The following is a 23,656-nucleotide window of genomic DNA, read 5'->3' as shown; positions in this document are numbered from 1 at the left end:
TAAACCAACAAACATTATAAAGTATCACTTATTATTAGATGGATCTAAACAAAATAGTCATAGCAACAAATTGGTAAAAAACTTCATAGTAAAGTATATTTTTCAATAGCAGGCCTTGGAATTAGGGTCGGGATTTGGCAATGCTACCTAACTGCTGACCTGACACTGTTTTGACAAACCTGACATTGTTGGAAATTTTTTGTTGACCTCGGAATTTTAAAACTTGATTTTATTTGTTATTTTGAATAAATTAAAAACAGTAAAACAAACTCTTTATTTAAATTTTAAATAAAGTTAGTATAAAAGTAAAAACTAACATTTTAAATTTTGGATTAAAATAGAATTTAATTGAATAAATAATTAGAAAAAATTTAATTAAATTTTAAATTTAGGTTTCAAATTTAATAACATTTTTATTAAATTCTAAATGAATGAAAAAAAATAATTAAAATAAACATTTTATTCAAATCCTTAAAAAAAAAGGAAAGTTTTATTTAAAGTAAAATGAAAAAATAATTGTTTTATTAATTCTAAATAAAATAATTAAATTAAAACTTGGAAAACTAATGTTTCATTCCTAATAAATTCCTAATAAATGATAAAATGTTCTTTTTTCACATTTTTAAGCAAATGCAGACGTTTAAAAGAAAAGTCTGCAAACTCTGCGTTTGTTTTTCTCTTATTTTTATGCTAAATTTTAGCATTTTTTTTGATTTTTTGAACCCTATTTCTAAATTTTGTGCCAACCTGATACTGACCTAAAACAGTTATAAATTGGCAATTTTTTGCTGACCTTATTTTTCCCAATTCTGAGGGCTTAATAGCAAGAAAAGTCTTGTATATAGAACATTGTTAAAGATTTCATTTATTTTATTTTTTTAAAATAAGATAGCAAGAAAAACATATATTTAAATTTAAAAAAAAAAATCAAAAATAATGTACTGATAGAAAAAAATTAATATTAAAATTAATAGAGGGACTATTGTTATTTATAAATACATTTATGTTTACTTTTTAGCTTAAAAATTAAAGTAGAAGCGATATTTTAAATTTTCCAAAAATTTTAAATGTTAGCTATTGTATTACTTAATTTCAGCACAAGTAGAGAGAGTTAATCTCCGATGATGATGATGATGAAAATTATCACTGCTCAGGGTACCCTAAAACTATGTATACAGCTGAAAATATTGAATGCCATTATTAAAGAAAATGTTTGATTTAATTGAAGCACTGACATTTTAAAGTAATTGGTGTTTGTGATTATTCCTTTTACAATCAATGAAATTGTTCATAACACTCTTAAAAAAAAGACATGTTGTATGTTGACAATGAATGTTAATGTTGCATGTTGCATACCCAATGAGTTAACTGATTAAAATCTAAAGTATAAAAGTTGAGGTATCTAAAGAAAATACAACTAGTCAATACTATGTAAGGAATTGTTTGAAACCAGTTATCACAAAAGAAATAGGCAAAGACCTGTAACAGGCTCTCAAAGTTTTAAATTTCTTTATGATAACGCTCAACCCCATGTTACTCAAACAAACACAAATTTTTAAATTTGTGATTATATAATTTGCCACCCCCTGTACTTGCCAGACATTATAAAATTTGCCACCCACTTGTACTTGGCAGGCGAAGCTCCATTCGATTATTGGTTATTTAACTTAATAAATAAAAGTCTTGATGACTATACTGATATCAAAAGTCAAAAAAATCACATAAACAAGCCACACCCAGAGAAGAGCATAAAAAAAAGTTTGAAAAATGACTTGAAAAGATGCAACTTTGTATAGATAATGATGTACTTTATTTTGAACATTTAATAAAATTAAATTAAAAAAAATCATTTTTAATTTTAAAAGAGATTCAACAAACTTTTCTAATGACTTAAGTATTAGATGAAAGCAATCATTTTCCAATCATTATCAGTCTGATAAGAGGACAATTTTTTAACGGTGTATTAATATTTTTAAGGTGTATCAATATATTTGCAGCCCCATTTCCTGCTTTGTTTTATTAAAACTAGCTCTTGAGTATTAGCCCCAGTTATTTATTAACTCTCATTTTATGGAGGTGGTCAATAGTACAATTATTATTTTCTCTAAACTCAGTTGCTTGGTTAAAAATTATCAAAAATTAATTACAAAAAAATTAAAAAACCATTAACACCACTTTAATTCACAAGTAGACTGTTACCATAACAAATATTATGAATCTTGAATCTCATCATATTCCTGGTCATTTAAGCTAAAATTGTGATAGGTATGGTTGTATACCTGTATGATGTTATACACATTATACAATGTTACAGGCATACCTGTACCATTGTTATACCTGTACCACATGTTATACAATGGTATAGGCATCCCTGTACCATAACTTTTCATGACCCCATTAATTTAAATACATAGCTATTTAAATTTAAATTAAGTATATAAATAAGAAAGTTGTAAAAAAAAGAAAAACAAAGTTTTACTAGAAACTTTATATTTATTTTTCGTTTTATTTTGAGACAAAAGCTTTAAAAAAATTGTTGTGCATATTTTAATGTTTTATATAAAGTTGACAAAACTAATCTTTTTTTATTTAATTTAGACCAACTTTTCTACCAAACCCTCATGATGGTACATTATATGCATATCTAGGTAGTCATGTACAAGACAGCTTGAGAGTAAATATTTTTCATTTAGTTTTACATAGTATATTAAATAACTAAAATGTTTTTTTTTTCATTTTAAGTTATATTGAGATAAAAATATTTATTTGAACAAATGTTTATTAATTTTTTTTTTTGATTTGTGATAAAAATATTAAATTTTAAAATATATCTTTTTTGCCATTTTTTATAAATAAATTTAGCCTTTGCCATGCCTATAGATAAGTTCTTACCTATGAGAAGGAAAATATATGATACATTCCCCCAATATAATTGTGGATAAAAAAGTAGGAGGTTGTAAATTTTAGGTGGTAATTCCTCCTATTGATAGTATAACAAGATACCTAGTCTAAGAAAGATTAGAAAGTCGTAAAAAAATGCTTCCACTCTTCTATGTCACATTTAAACAAGAAAAAGGCATAATGGAAAATTCACAAGTGTGGAAGATTAAACAAAAGAAAAACAGCCTAGAAGGTTAAACAAATCAAAAAAAAAATACTGCAGTAGTTTCGTTTACATTAATGTAAAGCTTTCATATTTAAGTGAACTTTGTAGAGATTGTATACCTATATAACAGAAGGAAATTAAAAAACAGGAATGTCTACATGCATTTTTTATTTAAAAGCAGTTTTTGGAGAAATTAAATTAATGAAAAAAAAATTTACATAAGAATACACAATATACATGCCAAGTATAAAGAAGTCAATAATTGATTGCTTTTTTTTGTCAAATAACATTTTTAAATGAAAACTTCATGTATTTAGGTATATAAATTTATGTATAAGGCTGTAAAGGCAATTCTGTTTCTATTTACCTTATGCAATAAAGGTATTCAATCTATTATTGCCTTATGTTATATAGATATTCATTCTATTATATAGAATGAATATCTATATAACATGTATATAAGTTGTATTTCCAGCAGTATACAGCAGTATACATTTTTGCTCAAAAAGTTTTACCAGAAACATTTTGTATAAAATCAACTTATAATTTTCCCCTCGCAAGTTCTTTAGATGAGCGCGATTTTTTACTCCCATAATGAAGTTGGCAAAAAGTCAAAAAGTCAAAAAATTTTTAATTAAACAGTAGAGTTTGCATAGAAGACAAAAATTATCGCCTAACTGGGACTTTTACTTTGAATTGCATTAAACTCCATGTAATAAAATATCAAAACTTGCAACACTTCAATAAAAATTCCAAACTTTGAAATTTTTAAATGCTTAAAAATTAGATATATAGTAATACTTTATTTATAATACTTATAATATTTATAATACTTTAATATATTATTTATAATATTATTTATAATACTTATACTTATATATAAGTATTACAAATATAACACTTATATAATACTCATAATTCTTATAATAGCTACAATTTATAATATAATTTATAATACCTTATTTATAATAATTTATTAAACTAAAACTTCATTAATAGCTTCAATTTATAATATAATGTAATACCTTATTTATAATAATTTATTAAACTAAAACTTCATTAATAGCTTCAATTTTGTACAGGTTTGATCACATTCTATTTATTAATGGCTATTACATTTAAAATTCAAAATGTTAGAATATCTTTTTTTTAACTTTTGTGTCAAATATAATTTAATAAATATTTTTACTGATATCTTGAAATTGGTCAAGCTTATAATAAAGTCTATTTTTTAAAAAAAGTTGAAGCTGAAACAGAAGAATTCAAAATATAAATCTCTTCAAAGAAAAATAATTTACTTGATAATAATTAAATCGCACATTCAGTTTAAATTAGAAAGCAGTTTTCTGTTTTGTACAAACAATGAATGGAAAGTTATAAAGTCATTACTGCTTACAGATAGATTGGAATGTTAACTTTTTCAAAATGTGTTCGTTCAAATGAGAATAGAAAATTTAAAGTATAAAATTGACGCTTGATAGAATTTTGAAAAATCAAAAGTTTTAAACAGCAAATTTGGAAAATGAGATGAGAAAACTTAGTTTAAAAAGTTATGCGTTAAACATTTTAATGAGTTACTAAAATTTTAGTAATAACATTTAAACATTTAAAAATTTTTTTAAAATATTTTTTTTTACTTTAGTAATAAGTTAAATAAACATTTATAAATAGTTTTTTTTTAAATTTAATTCTTAAGATGCATACTTTTTTAATAACTACACCATATTTCATTGTTTTTATATAATATCAAAGCCGCAGTAACATTCGGTTCTGGTAGATAGACTAATGTATTAACAAAAAAATCAAAGCTTGTTCGTCTGATTTCCTGGACTTTTTTGTCTGATTTCCGATGGCTTCACATAAAAAACTTCCCTTTTACGCTCTGGTACTTTTGGGTGTCCCCTCCCCATAACTGCATACATAATTTATGGATGGCCTATGGAAACCAATTTCCAACCTTGCATATCACTCTTGAAGATATATATATATATATATATATATATATATATATATATATATATATATATATATATATATATATATATATATATATATATATATATATATATATATATATATATATATATATATATATATATATATATATATATATATATATATATATATATATATATATATATATATATATATATATATATAAAATTTTTAGAAACTACCATTTACAATTCCAGAGTTGGTACATGCTTCACCATGTCGCAGTTCTGAAGGAGTTTTATATGTTGGTAAGAATTTTTTTTTTAACAAGTTTTTTTTTTGTTATTGTTGTTTTAATTTAATTTTTGTTTTTGATTTAATAACAATGTAATATTAATTTACATTTTACATTTTTGTTATTCTTCTTTTTCTTTTGTCATTCTTTTTTTTTTTGTTTTTCCTTTTACTTTGTCATTCTTAATTTTTATATTTAGATTTATCTGTCTTTTAATACCTTTTTATCAAAATTTCTCACTTAAAAAGTTTTTTTTTACTATTATTATGAAATTAAAATATATTGGTGTTGAGTTAAATTAGATGTTGAGATAAGTGTTAAATGACTTTAAATTACTTTAAATTGGTTAATGTTGCGTTTGAATTTCTTTATAATAGACTTAGGGAAGTTATCACTGATTTAAATGCCTACTGTCTTTGGGTGGTTCAAAAAACACCATTATTTAAAAATATCTGCTGGCACCCCCTAATGTGTTCCATATAAAAAAATAACAGTGATTTCAAAATTTTTATAATTAAAAAAATTTCCTAATTAGGAATCAAGCAACTGTATTAAGGTGGTTAAGGTATTATTTAAGGTGGTTGAGGTATTAATTGCTGAAAGTGCCATCTATGATTGAGTTTTTAATTTAATAAAAACATGAATAATGCATGGAGTTGTCCATTAATTACGTCCCACTTTAGGGAGTAAGCGAGTAGTATGCAATTTTGTGACAATTTATTACGAGAGGGAGAGGGGGAGGGGTTTTCAGTTTTGTGGTGCAATATTTTTTAAGTTTTAAATCTAGAGAAGACTTTCTTTTTATTAAAAGAGTATCTGACCAAACCACAACCCACAGTTGATGTATATACATGTTGATTGCAAAATCAACTGAGCCTAAATCTTACTTAGTCAATGTGTACACTCCATTAACGGAGTAGTTACATCTTTTTAACGGACTGTTATAGCCGTAGAGGCAAGGCATTGCGCCTACAGTTGTAACAGTCTATGTACAATGCATATGCACTTTGACTTTGAATGGTCTAAGTGCAGAACTTTATTTAGTTGGTACACCAAAGTGTGCAGCAACAAAAAAAACAACCTTTGTGCACTAAAAAAAAAATAAAAATAAAAAAAAAAACTAAAAAAAAATTAAAAAACTTTGTTACCAATAGATGAACCTGGAACCCTTGGTTTACTAGCCAGAAGTGGAATCCACTCAGCCACGCCAACATGACTATTTGTGAGAAAATTATTCTTATAAAATAATTTTTTTGCGTGTTTATATTGGCAAAATAGCCATTTAAAATTTGTTTGATGATTTGTATGATGAAAAATTGCGTGATGAAATTATGACCCCTAAGTATATCAATAAAATAAAACTTTTTTCAAAATTCACCACACTTATTTGCTCTTTGTGAGTCTAATTTAAATTAAGCTGTTTCATCTTTAAATCTTCCTGTTGATGGCTATTGCAATCTAGTTCACAAAGACTCCAATAGTCACATGGTTGGCCTGGACATAACTCTAGTATTACTGACCAAATGATGACTGATATGATTTAGGCTATAGGTAAGGATAGAGGTAACTAGGATGCATACCTGATAAGTGGTGCTAGTTACTGTTTATCAGTGATAAGTAATGTTAGTCACTCCTGATCAGGGTCTCTGAAACATTAGTTAATGCATTGTGGCCCTGAAAAGTTACACATTCAGTTATTTATATATATCTTATACTGCTGGTTTAGGTGAGTAGTCTGACATCATACTGAAATAGCTTGCTGCCGGGGGTTATATATATATATATATATATATATATATATATATATATATATATATATATATATATAAGAATTTTTAAAATCACTATTTATATTGTCATAGTTGCTAATTAAATGTTATTAAAACATTCCTAAAAAAACAAAAACACTTTAAATAAACAACCTTTTTGTATACCAAAATACTGGTAATATTTTTATTCATAAAGGATTTATTTGCAATCATTAGTACATTTTAATATTTTTATCATTGTGTGGACCTTCTTATTGCAGACAATGGAAATATAAATGATAAATAAATATAAAATGAAAATATAAATGATAAACAAATTAAATCCTCTACCTTTTTTCGAATTTACAATTTTTTTTTCTGTTAAAAACAAATTTGTAAAGTTAAAAAAGATAAAGGCTTAAAAAAAATTGAAGAAAATAAATAAATTTTTAAAGAAAATTGTAAAAAAAAATTATTTATGCTTTGCTCTAAAACAATTAAAGATAAATTTTATAAAAATTTTATTTACAGATTTTTTAAAAGATTTATTTAAACAATTTTAAAAATCATGTCCCAAAGATTTTTAAATTTTAATAAATGCAGTAAAATAGTGCTTATTACACAATCAAGAGTTACCTAGTTCAAGAAGTACCTAGTTCAACAAGTACCTAGTTCAACAAGTACCTAGTTCGAAAAGTACCTAGTTTGAGAAGTACCTTGTTCAAGAGGTACCTAGTTTGAGAAGTACCAAGTTCAAGAAGTACCTAGTTCAAGAAGTACCTAATTCGAGAAGTACCTTGTTCGAGAAGTACCTATTTCAAGAAATACCTATTTTGAGAAATACCTAGTTTGAGAAGTACCTAGTTCAAAAAGTACCTAGTTTGATTCCCAACACATTAAGTGCCACTTAATACATTCAGTAAAAAAACAAAACAAACAATAACTTGGTTTGTAAAGTAGCACTGATGTTTTGTATGTTTTTAAACATGTCTTATGTTATAGTTATTCAAATCATTTAAGTAATTCTATTATAAATATTTAATTAATTTATATTATATTTGAACTCTTTATTAACCTTTTTATTTTAAGTATTCATTTGTTCAATAACCTGGTAAGCTTACTAATAGTTACAAACAAATTTTTAAAATTTAAAGTTTTTTAAAATTTTTTTTAGGGCAAAAACAAGATGTGTGGTATGCAGTTGATCCTTTAACAGGTATCAAGCACCATCGTCTTACAATGGATGGTATAGATCATATGTGTCCACCAATTGAAAAGCAATCTTTGTTTTATATAGGCCGAACAGGTAAATATTTTTAATGAGAGCTGGTGTTATTGTAAATTTTACAACTTAGCGATGTTTTTAATGATTACAACATTTTTTTAGAATATGTTGTTTCCATGTTTGAAGTTCATTCTGGTAAAAAGAAATGGAATGTTACATTCTATGAGTATTCTGCTAAAGAAATGGAAGAAAATAGTCTTCCAGGTTACTAGTTTTTTTATTTACTTAAATGTTTAATACATTAAACACACAGTTTAACATAAACATTTATAGCAAAAATATGAAATCAAGATACATAATTAACACTCATAAATAACAAACATAAATAACACTCAAATGTTATCATTAAAATAAAAAATGTATAAAAAATGGGCACAACCTAAAATTATACTACTAAATAAAAATAAAAAAGATAATAGAACAGATAGTAACAAAAAAAAGATGATTTTTGATGCAGATTACTAATCAATGTAAAAAATAAGCAGTGGTCTGTAAAATGTCTGCAAAACTGTAAAAGGTCTGCAAAACTACTAAATTAGTCACTCATAACCACATAAGCTCTAAACAAGTTCATAATTGCATAAATTTATCAAAAACTGTTAGCAGATCTTTTAAAAACATAATGTAAAGAATGTATTAAGCGAAAAATTTCTTGAAATAAAAATTCTCACTGCTTGTCCTAGTTTTTTTAATAAATTCTTTTTTTATTTCCATTAAGTAAAAAAGTAAGAAATGTTAAAATTTGTAAAATGTTAAAAAAAAAAGTTAAAATACTTTAAAATATTAAATCAAACGCAGTGTACAAAGGGTGCAGGGTACAAAGGGTGCAGGGGATGGTAGGAGCAAAACTAAAAAAATTGAATAAAAAATTTTTTAATAGTTATAAAACTGTTATTGTTGAAGCTTCCTGCAAAAAATTTTAAAATTATTATACTTAAAATTATATCCTTTTGCATAAATTAATTATACTGTATTGGATGCAGTTGGTAAAGATATAATGCAAGTAAAATATCGTATTACAAAATTTTTATTATTAAATTGCCAAGTATAATATACATTAAACCAAACACAAAAATAAACAAATCATAATTAAATATTAAAAGCAAATAAAGTAAAAAAAAAAAGAATAGAAATTAATAGAAAGTATTTAATGTTTGTATACTTTCTATTAATAAGTAAAAATTTTCTTATTGTTAGAAAGTTTTCTTTAATAAGTTATTAAGTTACTTTCTATTAATTTAGAAATGATACAAAATTCTTTAGGTTATTGAGATTTTGATAAAATATTTAACAAGATTTAATAATAAATATTTTGCTGGTTTTTGTTGTTCACAAGTTATAGAAATTTTCACTAAATATAAATACAATTCTAAACACCCAAGAGCATAATAAGCAATATAATACAATATATACAAATACAATATAATAGCTATGTACTAAACACACTCACAACTTTCCTTCTGATGCAATTCAAATGGAGGTCCTCTTTTTTTGAATATTTCTTCTAAATGGAAGCAAACTGTTGTTTCTTTCTCGTTTAATAATTTTCTCCATATTTCAAATTTGCTCTTTTTACTTCAATCAACAATTGATAAATATATTTCCGACTTGTGATAAGTTATGTCAATTGCCAGACTATACCAACTGTTTTCAACTTCATGACTTCCTCCCATTGAATCGGCGCAAGATCTACTGATTAGCATCTTTCACAATTTTTTTTTTCACGTTTTTTTTGGATATGTTCTTCTGTAGGTTTGTCTGCTTTATCAGATATAGTGTTTGATTGACTCCAAAAGTATGGAGAATATTTAGCGACATTACATCAGCTGATCTGACATTAACTGTAATTGCAGAATAGGTTGGATGCAGCCAGTACTGGGATAACCTTGTTAGAGTGTGGACTTTATTTTCTGCTGACTTTACATTAATCAAATTAAATTGCACTCTTTCACAAGATCTTCAATCAAAGATAACTGGCATTGGACAAGTAGTTCTTTAAGAACATGAACTCAAACAGGTTTGTCCCCAATGATTAAAGAATTTAATCAGCCAACAACTGTTGCAGAATTGCTCATTAAGGTAACATGTTCAAAATCCCATTTTAATGCTAGTTTAAATCCTTTGATTGTGGCTTCCAACTCTGGAAAATTAATGTGAGCCCTATAATCTAATTTCCTCACCCATGAACAATCTTCGACTATTTCTCCAGCCATATAGAAATATGGCTTGAAAAATAGTTAAAGAATGAACTATGTTAATAGCCAAACTGCTTGTATCAAACCATACAGTTGTTTCAGAAGTGTTTTTGACATTCCATGATCCATGAACAGGTTCTTTGTTACTGATTCTTTTATTTTGGCTGCTTACTAATTTCATTACATATTCTTTTACCAGAGAGGTCCACTCACAATTAGTCGCCATTCTCTTTAGATAGCTGCACGAAGGACACAACCAATTTGCTTTCAGGAAATGCCCGATCAGTTGTCCTCACTAAAAAAAAATGTGCTGATGTGCAATCCATCCTATGGGAGTTTTTAGTAGGTTTTCATGTTTCCAATTTACTTTGTTGCCGTGTTTATACACTTGTAATCCATGCACACAACCGCTAACAAGTTTTTCCTGCAACTTTGAAACCAGTCCATATTTTTTAAATTGCTATTGAAACATGCAACTTGACACAATGTTATTGTTAACAATGATGTCATCAATGAATAAATTCATCCCAGTTGTGATAACTTAAAAATTTTAGTCATTTTTCTTGGTGCTACATTGAAACCAAAATCCAATCTTGTTAGACAGTAACGTTGCCTATCATATTCCACAACTTGATATTTCTACAATGCTTTACCAACATGAATCTGCAGCTACTCTTTTTTCAGATCAATTATCTCGAGGTTCTCTCCCAACTTTCTCCAGTTGCGAAGCTTGGTACTGCTTGCGTCTCCATCTGCAGTGTGATTGGTTACATATTGATTTAGTTCAGGATAGTCCTTCATGACTATCCTGAACTGAATCAATATGTAACCAATATCTGAAGTACTTTTGATTTGTTCCGCTAAATTACTGCCATCAATGGAATGATACTGTTACACATTCCTTTGAATTGCTTTAGCCATCCATGTGTTAACTGTTCTTTTACTTCCATTTTATACTCACTCCTAACATTTTCAGAGATATGATAGTTTGGTATTTTGTTTATTGGAGTTAATGTTACTTGCAGCTATTTCCAAGACACATTCTAACTACCATTCTTGAAATCTGTTGTGAAGTCTTTCTGTTAAGTCTTCAATGAGTTTTTGAATAGAGGATGAAGAGATTATATTGCTTGTTTCCTGATAGACTGCAGTAGTGCATACATCCATTTGTTTCACAATTAAACTTTATGGTTTGGCTGTCTCTTCCGACTTCCAAGACACTTCCAAGCAGTCATACTGCATTCATGCAAAGTAACAGTTGATATTCAGGAGCAATATTCAAAGTAACAGTAGTTTCATTTAGGAATAGATCAACATCAGTTTAGTGTCTTGATTTAACTAATTCCCCATTGATCGTGACAATCTTTTCTCTTGTTAGTGTGACCATAACAATTTTTTCTCTTGTTATTGTAACATTTTTAACATTTACAATGTCATAATTTAAAATAAATTTAGAGCTTCTAGTGTCCAATAGTGCTGTCAATCTTTTTCCATTCACAAACACACAAAGCGGTGTTAAGTTTTGTGGGAAACTGCTTGCACAAACACAGTTGGCCTCCTTCAGACGTTTTTTGGATTTGCAAATTTTTTGGAGCAGTGTTGCCTTTGGTGGTCATCCATTCCAAACACGAAACATAAACTTTTCTTCTTAATTTCCTTGCAAGAGTCCCAGCTCTTATGCCCATCTTCACTGCAACTATAGCACATTATCATTTTGTGGTTGCGTTCTCTAGGAACTTGTCTCGAACTGGCAGCAGCCCGATTCAAGCAACAAACAAAACAAGATTCTTTATGATGTGAGATAATCAAACTTTTTGTCTTTTCAGCACCCTGGGACAGCAACATACTCGAGTGAGTATGCAACCTGCAGCTGTTTTCTTTCTTTGTCGAGCAGTCCCAGAATAAAATAATAAACTGCAAATGCCCTGCCAGACAGGAACAAGTGCAGTACTACATGTAAATCACCAACTTTTTGAAATTTTGCTACAAGTTTCAATTTCTAGATCCACTCAGAAAATTCACCAGAAACTTTGTACTGCAACATTAAGTCCGCAAACTATATCACTATACTCATTGCCAAAATAGCTTTTAATAATGAATGCGTTTTGCTGGTTTTTGTTGTTCACAAATTATAGAAATTTCCACTGAATATAAGTACAATTCTAAACAGCGAGAACATAATAAGCAATATAATTCATTATATACAAAAACAATATAATAGCTATGTACAAAACACACTCACAACTTTCCTTCTGATGCAATTAAAAGTATATAATTTATATACCAAGCAATTAAAAATATACCAAACATTAAAACTAATCACCCAAGACAAATTCATATTTATTTTAAATTTTTTAGATCAAGTTCACTTTATATCAAGTTCAAGTGGAAGAATGGTCACTATGGATCAGCTTACTGGTTTCTAATTTCTTTTTAGTTTAGTTTAAAATAAAATATTAACTAAATTTAATATCTCACTTCTGTAATTTAAATTTTTATAAGTTTAATATAGATTTCTCTTTAAATTTCAAATTAAATTTTTTAATTTATTTATATAATTTGTTTAGTTTATAAATTTCAGTTTTAAGTATTCTTAAGATTCTCTGATTGGTCATTTTTGCTTAAAATACACTTTTTTGCAATATCATCTTACTTCTGCATTTTTGGTGTCCTTGGTGGACAAAAATGAAGTATATTTCATAGAATAATTAAATACTTTAAATAAGTAAAAGTCTCACTCTTAATACAATTATAATTTTCACTTTTAACTTTCAGGTGAAATATCATGGGAAACTGAGTTTGGAACACCTATTGTTGCTATTTATCAATGGCATCCTGACGGTTTTCAGAAAGTTCCTATAACATATGTAGCAGAAGAGACTCTTAACATGATAGTCTCATCTGCTACAAGTGGAGAAAATGGAAGTCGTTTTCTCGGGAAAGGAAATGAATTTGTTTTAAAGTAATTTTTAATGTTTTATGAAGTAATTTTTTATGTTTTATAAAGTAATTTTTTATATTTTATAATTCTGTTCATACATTTTTAATATTTACTTAGTAATATAATTTTTGCGAAATTGTTTTCATTTTTTTTATATAAATAACAACTTAAAAAAATATTTTCTAAATAATTTTTTAGTTATTACTTTTAATTTGTTTTTTAAATTTATTAACAATTTAGGCCAACTTTATATATTGGAAAGCATAATGGTGGTCTTTATGCCATACCATCATTAGTTGATGAAACCAATGTAGTCATTGATGTAAGTCTTAACTTTTGAAATTATTCAAAATTATTTTTTTATATCTACTGTAACATATTTATGTAACAAATTGTTACTATATTTTTGTTACATTCATTAAATATGAATTTTCAGAAAAAGAAGAAAAAAACGAAGAATTATGCGAGAAAAGATTGCTGCCCCATGCTAAACCCTCAGTCGATGTAGCAGCACTCCTCTGTGAGTCAGTTGATGTATGTACTGAAGCCCCTGGCAGCAGGCTATTTCAGTTTGACATCAGACTGCTCACCTTAACCAGCAGTATGATATATATATATATATATATATATATATATATATATATATATATATATATATATATATATATATATATATATATATATATATATATATATATATATGTATGTATGTATATATCAGGCCTTGATATGAGATTTCGTTGCGTAACAAAAATGCGTAATGCATTTCTAAGTAACATAACTCAGCAGATATATTTTGTATTGTTAGAAGTTATATTGCGTCACTAGCGTCTTTTCAAGTACCGCATTGCTATTCAAGTTATTTTATTAACGTGTTAAAAATCATACAGTTTTTTTTTCTCACTATAACAAAAGTTACAAATAAAATCTAAGTTCCTATTTGAAAAATCATTTTTATTATTTTCTTCAAATATGAACTAAATTTTATTTTAAAAAAAATATTTTATTCATAAAACATAAAATAATATTTGTTTATTTTTAAGTAATTTTACAGTTAGTTTTTGGTTATTTTATTAACTGTTAATAAATTTTTTCTTATTTATTTTGTGAACTCTTTTTAATAATGTTTTTAAACAATAAAGAGTTTTTCTTTATTATTTATCAGCTACCGATAACATATCAGTGATCATAATTTATTTCATAAATTAAACAAACGTCATTAAAACTTTACGTTATTGAATTAACAGTAAACAAAATATCTTATTAATAAAATATTGACATCGAAATAAATCGTGCATTTTTTTAAACTATTATGACAAAAAATAATTTTTATATTTAAAAGGAATTTATATATTTAATTCCTTAAGATAAAACTTAAAACACTTTATTTTTTTTAACTAATTTTTAACAACAACAAAAAAATTATTAAACAAACTGTTTCTTTAGCAAAAAATCTATTAGTTTACATTTGCGGTTAAATGCTTTTACTTACGACTTTGTTTCTTCTAAATAAACGTCACATTAACGACGTCAAAAGATAATTTAAATATTCTAAAAGATAAAAGTTTTTGCGTAGCGCAAAACTGCTGAACGCGTAGGCAAATTGCCTTTTCGCAGGCAAAATGCGAGCTGCGTAACGCTTCTTAACAAGGCCTGATATATACCAATTTTAAATGGATTAATTAAAAACAAAAAATAAAAATAAATCTCTATACAATTGTGCTTCTTTTGAGTACTCATATGATACAGGCATATACACTCTTAAACAAACATTATTTACACTTTGACTGATTTACACAAATTGTGGCTAATAATTTGGTTTGAAAGATTAACTTGGTTTGAAAAATAATAAAAAGTAATGACCATTTAGTTTTTTAAGTTGGTTATAATAGAATAAAGTCTGATTGTGATCTGAATACAAAATTTATACTTGAAAGTAAATACTAATTAATTTATTTGTATTAATCACGATAAAATTACTGTCATTTACAACATATAAACCTCTTTCATCTTGCACATTTGTTGTAAAATAACTAAACTATATATATACACACAAACAATTTATACTGTATTCTACAAAATAGAGCGCTTAATTTTCTTAAAAAAACAGCAATAAATTATTAGGAAGTCACTTATTATATTTCTTTAATTTTACAGTTTCATCAATAAAGACTGATCAGAAATTTTGTTGTTGTTTTTTTTCATTTGTTTTTCATTTCTGATGAGTCTTTATTCATAAAACACTGTGTAAAATGTAAAAGTTCAATAATACTCATTTATATATTAATTAGTAGAAATATATATATATATATATATATATATATATATATATATATATATATATATATATATATATATATATTCGTATATTATTTGTAAAATATATATTACACTAACATAATTTATAGTTTTTATATATATATATATATATATATATATATATATATATATATATATATATATATTCGTATATTATTTGTAAAATATATATTACACTAACATAATTTATAGTTTTTATATATATATATATATATATATATATATATATATATATATATATATATATAATTGTATGTTGTATAGCCCAAGATGCTAATGATTGCTGGTCCCAAAACACATGAAAATAGCAACAAAAATCAGCAAAGATCAATACCTATTCTAATGGGTTATCACACAGTCCCTAAAATTTCAATGTCTACCCTTTTTCCAAATGGTCTTCTCACATTTAATGATAAATCTGTGCCAGAAAAGTCAAAGGATGAACAGATGGGAGGAACTATACATCCTAAACACCAACAAAAAGAACTTTTGAAATTTCTGGAAGATGCTAAAAGTTATCAAAATATGATTTATATGGTGCTGGCATCTGTTGGCATACCATTGTTCATCATATTTTTAATTTATTTTGAAGTAAGTTAAAAGTTAATATGAATTTATTTGCTATTTTGTTCATTTAAAACATTTTTTAAAACTACTAAGAAATTAAATTTAATTGTTTATATTGCAAAGACTTCAAATAGAGACAAACTAGTTTTACTTCATATTATAAATAAGTATTCATTTGTTATATAAAAAAGTTAATTTATGATATACTACCACTAGAAAAAATTTAAATTTGGAATTTTATATTAGGTTTCTTTCTATTTGTTAAGTTGTTTTCTTAGCTAAGAAATCTCATCAGCCCAAATTTATTGATTTTAAATTTAATAATAATTATTAATTATTTTCCTAATTACAATACAATGTACTACAAATATATAATTTAATAATATATATTAAATTAATTTTAGATTTTTTATTTTATCACAAATTTTGAAGTTTTATTTCTTATTGCTTTTATTGCCATTTACTGGAAAATAAAAGATGATAAATAAAAATAATAAGTAAAAATATTTTACTTTAAAAAAAGTTGTTTATTAAATTAAAATATTTAGCAGTACTTTGCTGTATATAAACATCTGTTTTTAAGTGTTTTTAATTGTGTTTTCAAAAATTGTGAAAGAAAACTGTTACTTTACAGTATACAAACAAACAATTTTTTACTTGAATTAAATTACTTATAATTTACTTAAAATAAATATGATACACAGGATTTGTCAAACATCAAAATGTAAACCAAACCTAACTTGCTGAAATTAAAGCATATTATTACTGTACTGTGATTAAAGGTTACAAATAGCTCTGATTACCATGATGGTGATATTAAAAATTACGGTAATTCAAGTAAAAAAATACTAAGTAGATGTTCACATTTGAAATCAAAATTTATGGTAATTCGATTTAAAAAAACAAAGTGGATGTTCACAATTTAGATTTTAGTTCATCTATGTTATAAAGTGCAGACCTTTCACATTGCATTACAATATTGAACAAATTTATGAAATTTAATTCAGTATTTGTTTGATATGCCATAGGAAATTTATCCTTCTAGTAGATTTCTAGTTTACTGGAAATGGATTTGAGATTGAAGAGATTAAAAAAAATGAAATGAAATTTCAATTTTTAAAAAACTTCTAACTTAGATTGTAGAGATTAGTCACATGACTATGTCTAACATAATCACATGACTATTTTTAACATAATCACATGACTATGTTTAACATATTCACACGACTATGTTAAACAAGAGTAACAATCACATGACTATGTTTTCTATGTTTGTAATAATTATAATATTATTTATAAAAATGTTTAATCAAATTGGCAAGAAATCAATAAACAATCAGTTTGATTGATAATTGTGCTTCAGAATATGATAAAATTATTTTATTTAAAATAAATATAGTTTTTTGCTACCTATTTTAGCATCTAGGAAACATCGAAGCACCGTTATCCATAATACCCAAAGCATTAGGTCAACAATGGTCTCCTCAAACAGAATCATTTGATGAATAAGTTGTTTGGTCTCAGTGATTCTAAAATCTTCTGTATTTTGAAAAAAGAATTGATTTCAAACATACTTTAGAAAATAGTACTCAAATTATTAAATATTAAAAACATAAAGATTGTCAGAATATAAATACATGCTCACAGAGCAAAGAGAGAAACGTTTTTGAGTTTTTTACAAAAACATTTTTCTGGAGAACTAATGTTTTTTTATAATTGCTAAAATTCAATGTAAAAAGGTCCTGTTTTTTTGTTGTGTTTTTTTTTTTATTCTGATTCACTTCCAACAATGGTGCAAATAACTATTCTTAAGTTGGGAGTTACTAGAAAAAAAAGAATAGAGAAGAATAGAGTATGGAAATGATTGACAGAAGGAGTTAGGAAAACATGAAGATGGAAGAGAGTTCCGAAGGGTTGAAGTGCAAGAAAAACTAGACAATTAAAAGTCTTTAGAGCATGCAGGGACAGATATAATAAACAAACAAGGCTTTGCTGAGTGACAAGTCAAATGAGAATGAGTTTTAGTTGATGGAACTAGAGACAATAACTCCTTTGAGCATTGACTGTAACAGTATTTGTAGGAAAGAAAAAGAGAGGCAACTTTATGGTAATGGGAAAGAGACTCTTGCTTAGCAGATAGAGCGGGTTCAACTATGTTGTTACATATTCCATGCAGGGACAAATAAGAGATTTGTAGAGGTAGAGAATGGAATCAAGAGTAAGAAAATGGTGAGCACGATAAAGAGAAGCAATCTTAGCAGATGCTAATTTAACAATTGATTGTATATACGGTTTCTATTTCTTCTAAGGTCAGTAGTAAGCAATAATCAAAGAAGATGTAAAGATGAGGACTTAGTGATAGGGTAGCTTTTAATTAATATAGGAATGTTGACAGTATTGTGATAGTTGTTTTCAGTAAATAACTGAGTTTTGTTGGAGTTGAACAAGTTTACAACCCACAGAAGTGAGATTAGTTTCAAGATCAGCTGCCTTTTCTAAGCAATCAAAAAGAGAAGGTTTTTTGTCAAGACAGGAGTTAAAAGTCATCAGCAAAAAGAGCTACTTTAGATGTAAGGTTGTTAATAAGATTATTAATGTAGGTAAGAAACAAAACAGGACCAAGGATAAAACCTTGAGGTGCTCCAGAAGTTACTGGAAATGAAGAAGAGTGTTGGCCTTTTGATGATGACTTTTATGAAACAGTTAGAAAGAAATGATTTGATAATTTCTAAGACTTTCTCAAATACACCATTATGAAGCAAGCTTATTGAGAAGACCAGCACTCCAAACTTTGGTTGAAAGCTTTAGATATGTTGAAAGCAATAGCCCTAGCCTCACTGCCTCCATATAATGCACTATAAAATATTTTAGTTACAGCAGTTAGCAAGTCAGCCATAGAACGAGAGGATTGAAAACCGTATTGATTGTTTACTTTTAACAAGGTTGCAAGCAACCACTATTAAGTTATGAGTAAAATAGAGGATAGGGTTAAAAAGATAGGAAATGGTTAACTGAAGACCTAAAAAATTGAAGGTTGTATATAAAAGGAAAACATGAAGATTAGTAAGAGTTAAAAGGACAGATTAGAAAAAATGTTGTATCAAACAACGTTTGTTAGAGAAGATTAAAGTGATTTAGGTATCAGCATGTAGAGAGGTAGCAGCTTCAGGATTAAATGGTAAAGGTAGAAGTAAGAAAACTTAAAGAGAGTACCTTACATATTGTATGAATGAACTTTATTTTAGTTATAGCTTTATTTTAGTTTTAGCTTTACATTAATTTAGTTAAGGAAAGAAATTGCTCTAGATTGTTTATATTAGAGAAAAAACATAAATATGGAAGGCTAAAGCCTTATGATGATGATCATGATCATGATCATGATGATGGCAATGATGATTATGATGACCATGTTGATCATAATGATGTTATATATATACAAAGTATAACATCAATTTTGAATAAAAAAAATATATTTTAGGATGTTTATGCAGCCTCGTTCACAAACCTGTCCTTTGCCCCAGCTATATTTTATCAAACCCAGCTGCAGCCCAGTCAAGTTTCAACCCAGGTCACTTTCTAGATGGGGCATGAGAAATTTGATCAAAGACTCAAAAATCTTGCTAATAATAGAATGAAGACTGGCCAGAGTGTAATCCTGAGTTTTTAAAAATTAAAACACCAGATGCCATTTTTCAACAAGCAGGTAAACAAGACTCAGTCAAGCGCATATTAAATAGTTTAGAAAGAATTGAAGAAAGTTCTGGAGAACAATTTTGTAAGGCTATGGCAGGAATGTTGCCTGGACCACAAGCCTTTAATTGAGATATGACTTTAGCAACGGAAGTTGGAGTTGTTTGAATTTCTAACAATGGGTTAACCTGTTTAATTGGAGTATAAGAAAGAGATTGGCCATATGATTTGAAAGTCGAATTAGAAAATAAGTTCTTTGCAAATAGTTCTGCCTTATCTTTGGGAGAGTTAATAAGATCATTCCCATGAATTAGAGATAGAATGTTAGACCTACCCTTGTTAATATTGCTGTTGAAGATTTTCCAAAAGCCTCTTGAGCCTAATTTCTGAGATTAGATACAAGATTTGGTAAACTAGGATTAATGGAGCTTAGCATCAGATAACAACTATTTACATTGATATATAAATGGCTGTTTGTTCTCAAGAGAGTTGTTCTTTTAAAAACGATGAAAACATGATTGTATAGCACCTGCATAAGAAGGTGAAACCATGGAGTAGAATTAGGCTTGACTTGGAATCGACAAGAAGGAATAAAAGTTTCTATTCCTGTCTGAATCCAGGAGGTTGCGTAGGAGGCTCATTTATCAGCTGAGAGAGAAAGGGAAGTACAAGATTACAAAATTTTTAGAGATCATTGCATAGTTAGTACCACCTTAGGGAGAAAAAGAAGAAACTGAACACAAGCTTGGGTCAGAGACAAGACATAAATCAAGGAGCGAAGGTATATGATCAGGGTTGTCAGGAAACCAAGTCACAAAGTTAACTATCTGAGTTAGAGATTAAGAAATGCTAAAGTTAGCAGAGTCAGTGGCATTACAGCCAAGCCATTCAGTGTGATGAGAAATAAAGTCACTAATAATATCAATATTGACAGAGAGGTAAAAAGAAAGGACATGGTCATTTTGATCAGAGGTTACATCTAAAAGATTACAGTCTTGTGAAAAGAAGTTTTTTACTACCACTACATAAATTATGATTACACAAAACCAATAATGTTTTTTCTTTATCTTATACCTCCTATCATTTTATATTTATTTATTTTTAAATAGTGATATTCCTATGCATATGTTTATTTGTGTTAAAGTAAGTTAAACATTTGTATTTAATGAAGATTTTTGTTTACTCATATGTCCTGTTTAGTTTTAGGTATACTTTAACGGTATATTGTGTATAAACTTTTTCTTCTTAAAATAAATGTTTTTATTCTGAACATCTGTTCATTTTTCTTTGTCATTATTAGTTATCCTCCTTTATATAAAAAGTTTTTTAAATAGAAATGTTTCATATTTCTCTGTGACCTTTCATTGCTCAGTCTAGTTCAAACAGGGGATCTGCATCAAATATGATGATCATATTATGATCATATTTGATCATCATGGTCAATTTGATCAGAAGTTACATCTAAAAGATTGCAGTCATGGGAAGGAGAAGGATAAAGAACAAAAAAAAAGTAATAGAGTGGAGAGAGGGATATTGATTTAGATTGTCTGGAAAACAAATCAGAAAGTTGACTATTTGTGTTAGAGATTAAATAAGACAAAAGTTGTGGGTCTAAACACCTGCAGAGTTACTGATACTAGAGCCAAACCAAGCCAAGCCATTCAGTGTGATGGGCATTAAAGTCATCAACAACAACAATATTGGCAGAAAGATAAAGAGAAAGGGGATGGTCAAATATACTTTTTCTCTAATTTGACTCTTGAATCTAATAGCCATCTCTTTCTGTTATTCCAGTTAAACAGATTAACTCATTGTTAGACATCCAAATCACTCTGGCTTTCGATGCTAAAGTTAATTCTCAATTAAACACTTCTACAGTTTGTGGTTCAGCCTAGATTTCCTTTATTGTTTTAAAAAAGTGATCACTAGAGCTCTCTTCAATTTTTGCTAAACTATTAAGAAGTGCTAGTTAAGTAGTTCTTATTTTTAAAAAATTCTAGAAAACTCTGACCTCTCCAACTATTCTAAGATTAGTTTTCACTCTATTTTTAGTTTCTTTATATAAAGTTTTAAGATAGCACTTAAAAGAAATTAAATCATTTCTTCCTAACTGCAGTATTAAAGTTATTCTTAAAGCCCTACATTCTTCTTCATTTCTTTAAGGGAACCGTAAGCTTCTATCTTTGCTCCTGTATTGTTTCTTATCTACAATAATGATCTTCCTGAAAGTCTTATATCTAAAGTGGCTCTATTTGCTTATGACTCAATTTTATACTTTTGTCTTGACAAAAAGTTTTCACTTTTTGATTGCTTTAATCAAGCAGCCAAGCAAAACGATTTTTGATCTGATTTCTCTTCTGTAGCAACTTGTGGTTTGCAGTGGCTTGTTGCACAATTTTTGTTGGACAACAAAATTCATTTACTCACTCCAAACAACCATCACAATATTGTTGGCATTCCTATATTGACAAATAATATATATATATATTGACCCTCTCACTCTAAGACTAAGTCTAAAAGCACATTATAAATATAATTAGACCTGCTTTATCTGCTAAGTTTGAGCCTCTCTCCTATTGTTGTAAGGTTGCATTTCATTTTTTTTCTTCTGCAAATACTACCATGGTCACTGCTCAAACAAGCTATTAACTCTAGTTCGATCAACCAAAACTCATTTTTGCGTGGCTTCAACAAGTCGCATCCTTTTGCTGTATCTGTCTCTTCATACTATAAAAATTTTTATTAATCCAGTTTTTTCTCTTGTAGATCAACAAAACCTCATAACTCTCACCCATCTTTATGTTTTCCTTTCTTATACAACCTACAAAATTTTTGTCTTCAGTTAACCATTTCCCTGCTTTTTAACCCTATCCTCTATTTTATAGTAACTCATAACTTAATAGTGGTTCCTTGCAACTTTGTTGGAAAGGAATTAGTTTAAAATATATAAATAGATGCCAGTATTTAATAAATAGTAAATGTGAGCATAAAATTATAATATGTTAAGTATTATAGATTTTTTTTCTAGCCCTAGCTTTCAACCCTTGCTAAATCTTATAATTTTGTTGGGGCCGACGAAAAGTCTCATTGTTAGCCAGGGCTGGGGCCCTGGTCACTTACTAGGGTAGACCAGAGCTATCATCAGTCATGCTAGGAGGGAAAATTTACCATTTTCACTATCTTGTTTTACCAAAAGATCACAGTTATTTTTGCCATACCCACAGTACTAAGACAATGTAATACTTATTATTTTTAAATTGTAATTTACTAACAATTGACTGATCATAGTTGGTACTTGTTATCATAGTTACTGCTTAATGGTACTAAATTCTATTGGTTGTTGTCATAGTTACTGCTTATTTATATTGGTTGTAACTTAAATATAATTTACTTTTTATTGTTATTAAAATTGTTGTTATTGGCTTTTTTTTTAAGTTATAAAATTTTATAAGCTATGTTTATGATAAAGTTTTTCATAAATCTGTTAGTTTTTCACTAACTTTTCATGTTTGTGGTAAATTGTTTAAATAGGTTGTTTTTTTTTTAACTAGATTAATTAAAAGCAATTTTGCCAC

The 23,656-nt window shown here is 27.1% G+C and overlaps 1 protein-coding gene across 2 annotated transcripts in view; it reads left to right on the top strand.

Moving 5' to 3' along the window:
* Positions 1–23,656, top strand: part of LOC100198901 (serine/threonine-protein kinase/endoribonuclease IRE1) — a 52,277-nt gene that overhangs the window by 5,595 nt on the left and 23,026 nt on the right. For both annotated transcript variants that reach the window (XR_010640286.1, XM_065804064.1), the window contains exons 4-11: positions 2,599–2,674; positions 5,277–5,349; positions 8,259–8,390; positions 8,472–8,573; positions 12,923–12,982; positions 13,340–13,526; positions 13,746–13,827; positions 16,089–16,415. Coding sequence is in view for 1 of the 2 variants with exons in the window: in XM_065804064.1 (XP_065660136.1) it covers positions 2,599–2,674; positions 5,277–5,349; positions 8,259–8,390; positions 8,472–8,573; positions 12,923–12,982; positions 13,340–13,526; positions 13,746–13,827; positions 16,089–16,415 (1,039 nt within the window). In the remaining variant the exon portion in view is untranslated. The remainder of the gene's footprint in view (positions 1–2,598; positions 2,675–5,276; positions 5,350–8,258; positions 8,391–8,471; positions 8,574–12,922; positions 12,983–13,339; positions 13,527–13,745; positions 13,828–16,088; positions 16,416–23,656) is intronic.

Source organism: Hydra vulgaris, chromosome 08, assembly GCF_038396675.1.
Source record: "Hydra vulgaris chromosome 08, alternate assembly HydraT2T_AEP".
Classification (NCBI taxonomy): Eukaryota; Metazoa; Cnidaria; class Hydrozoa; order Anthoathecata; family Hydridae; genus Hydra; species Hydra vulgaris.
Note: the sequence above shows the minus strand (reverse complement) of the source record. Positions and strands in the feature narration are given on the sequence as shown.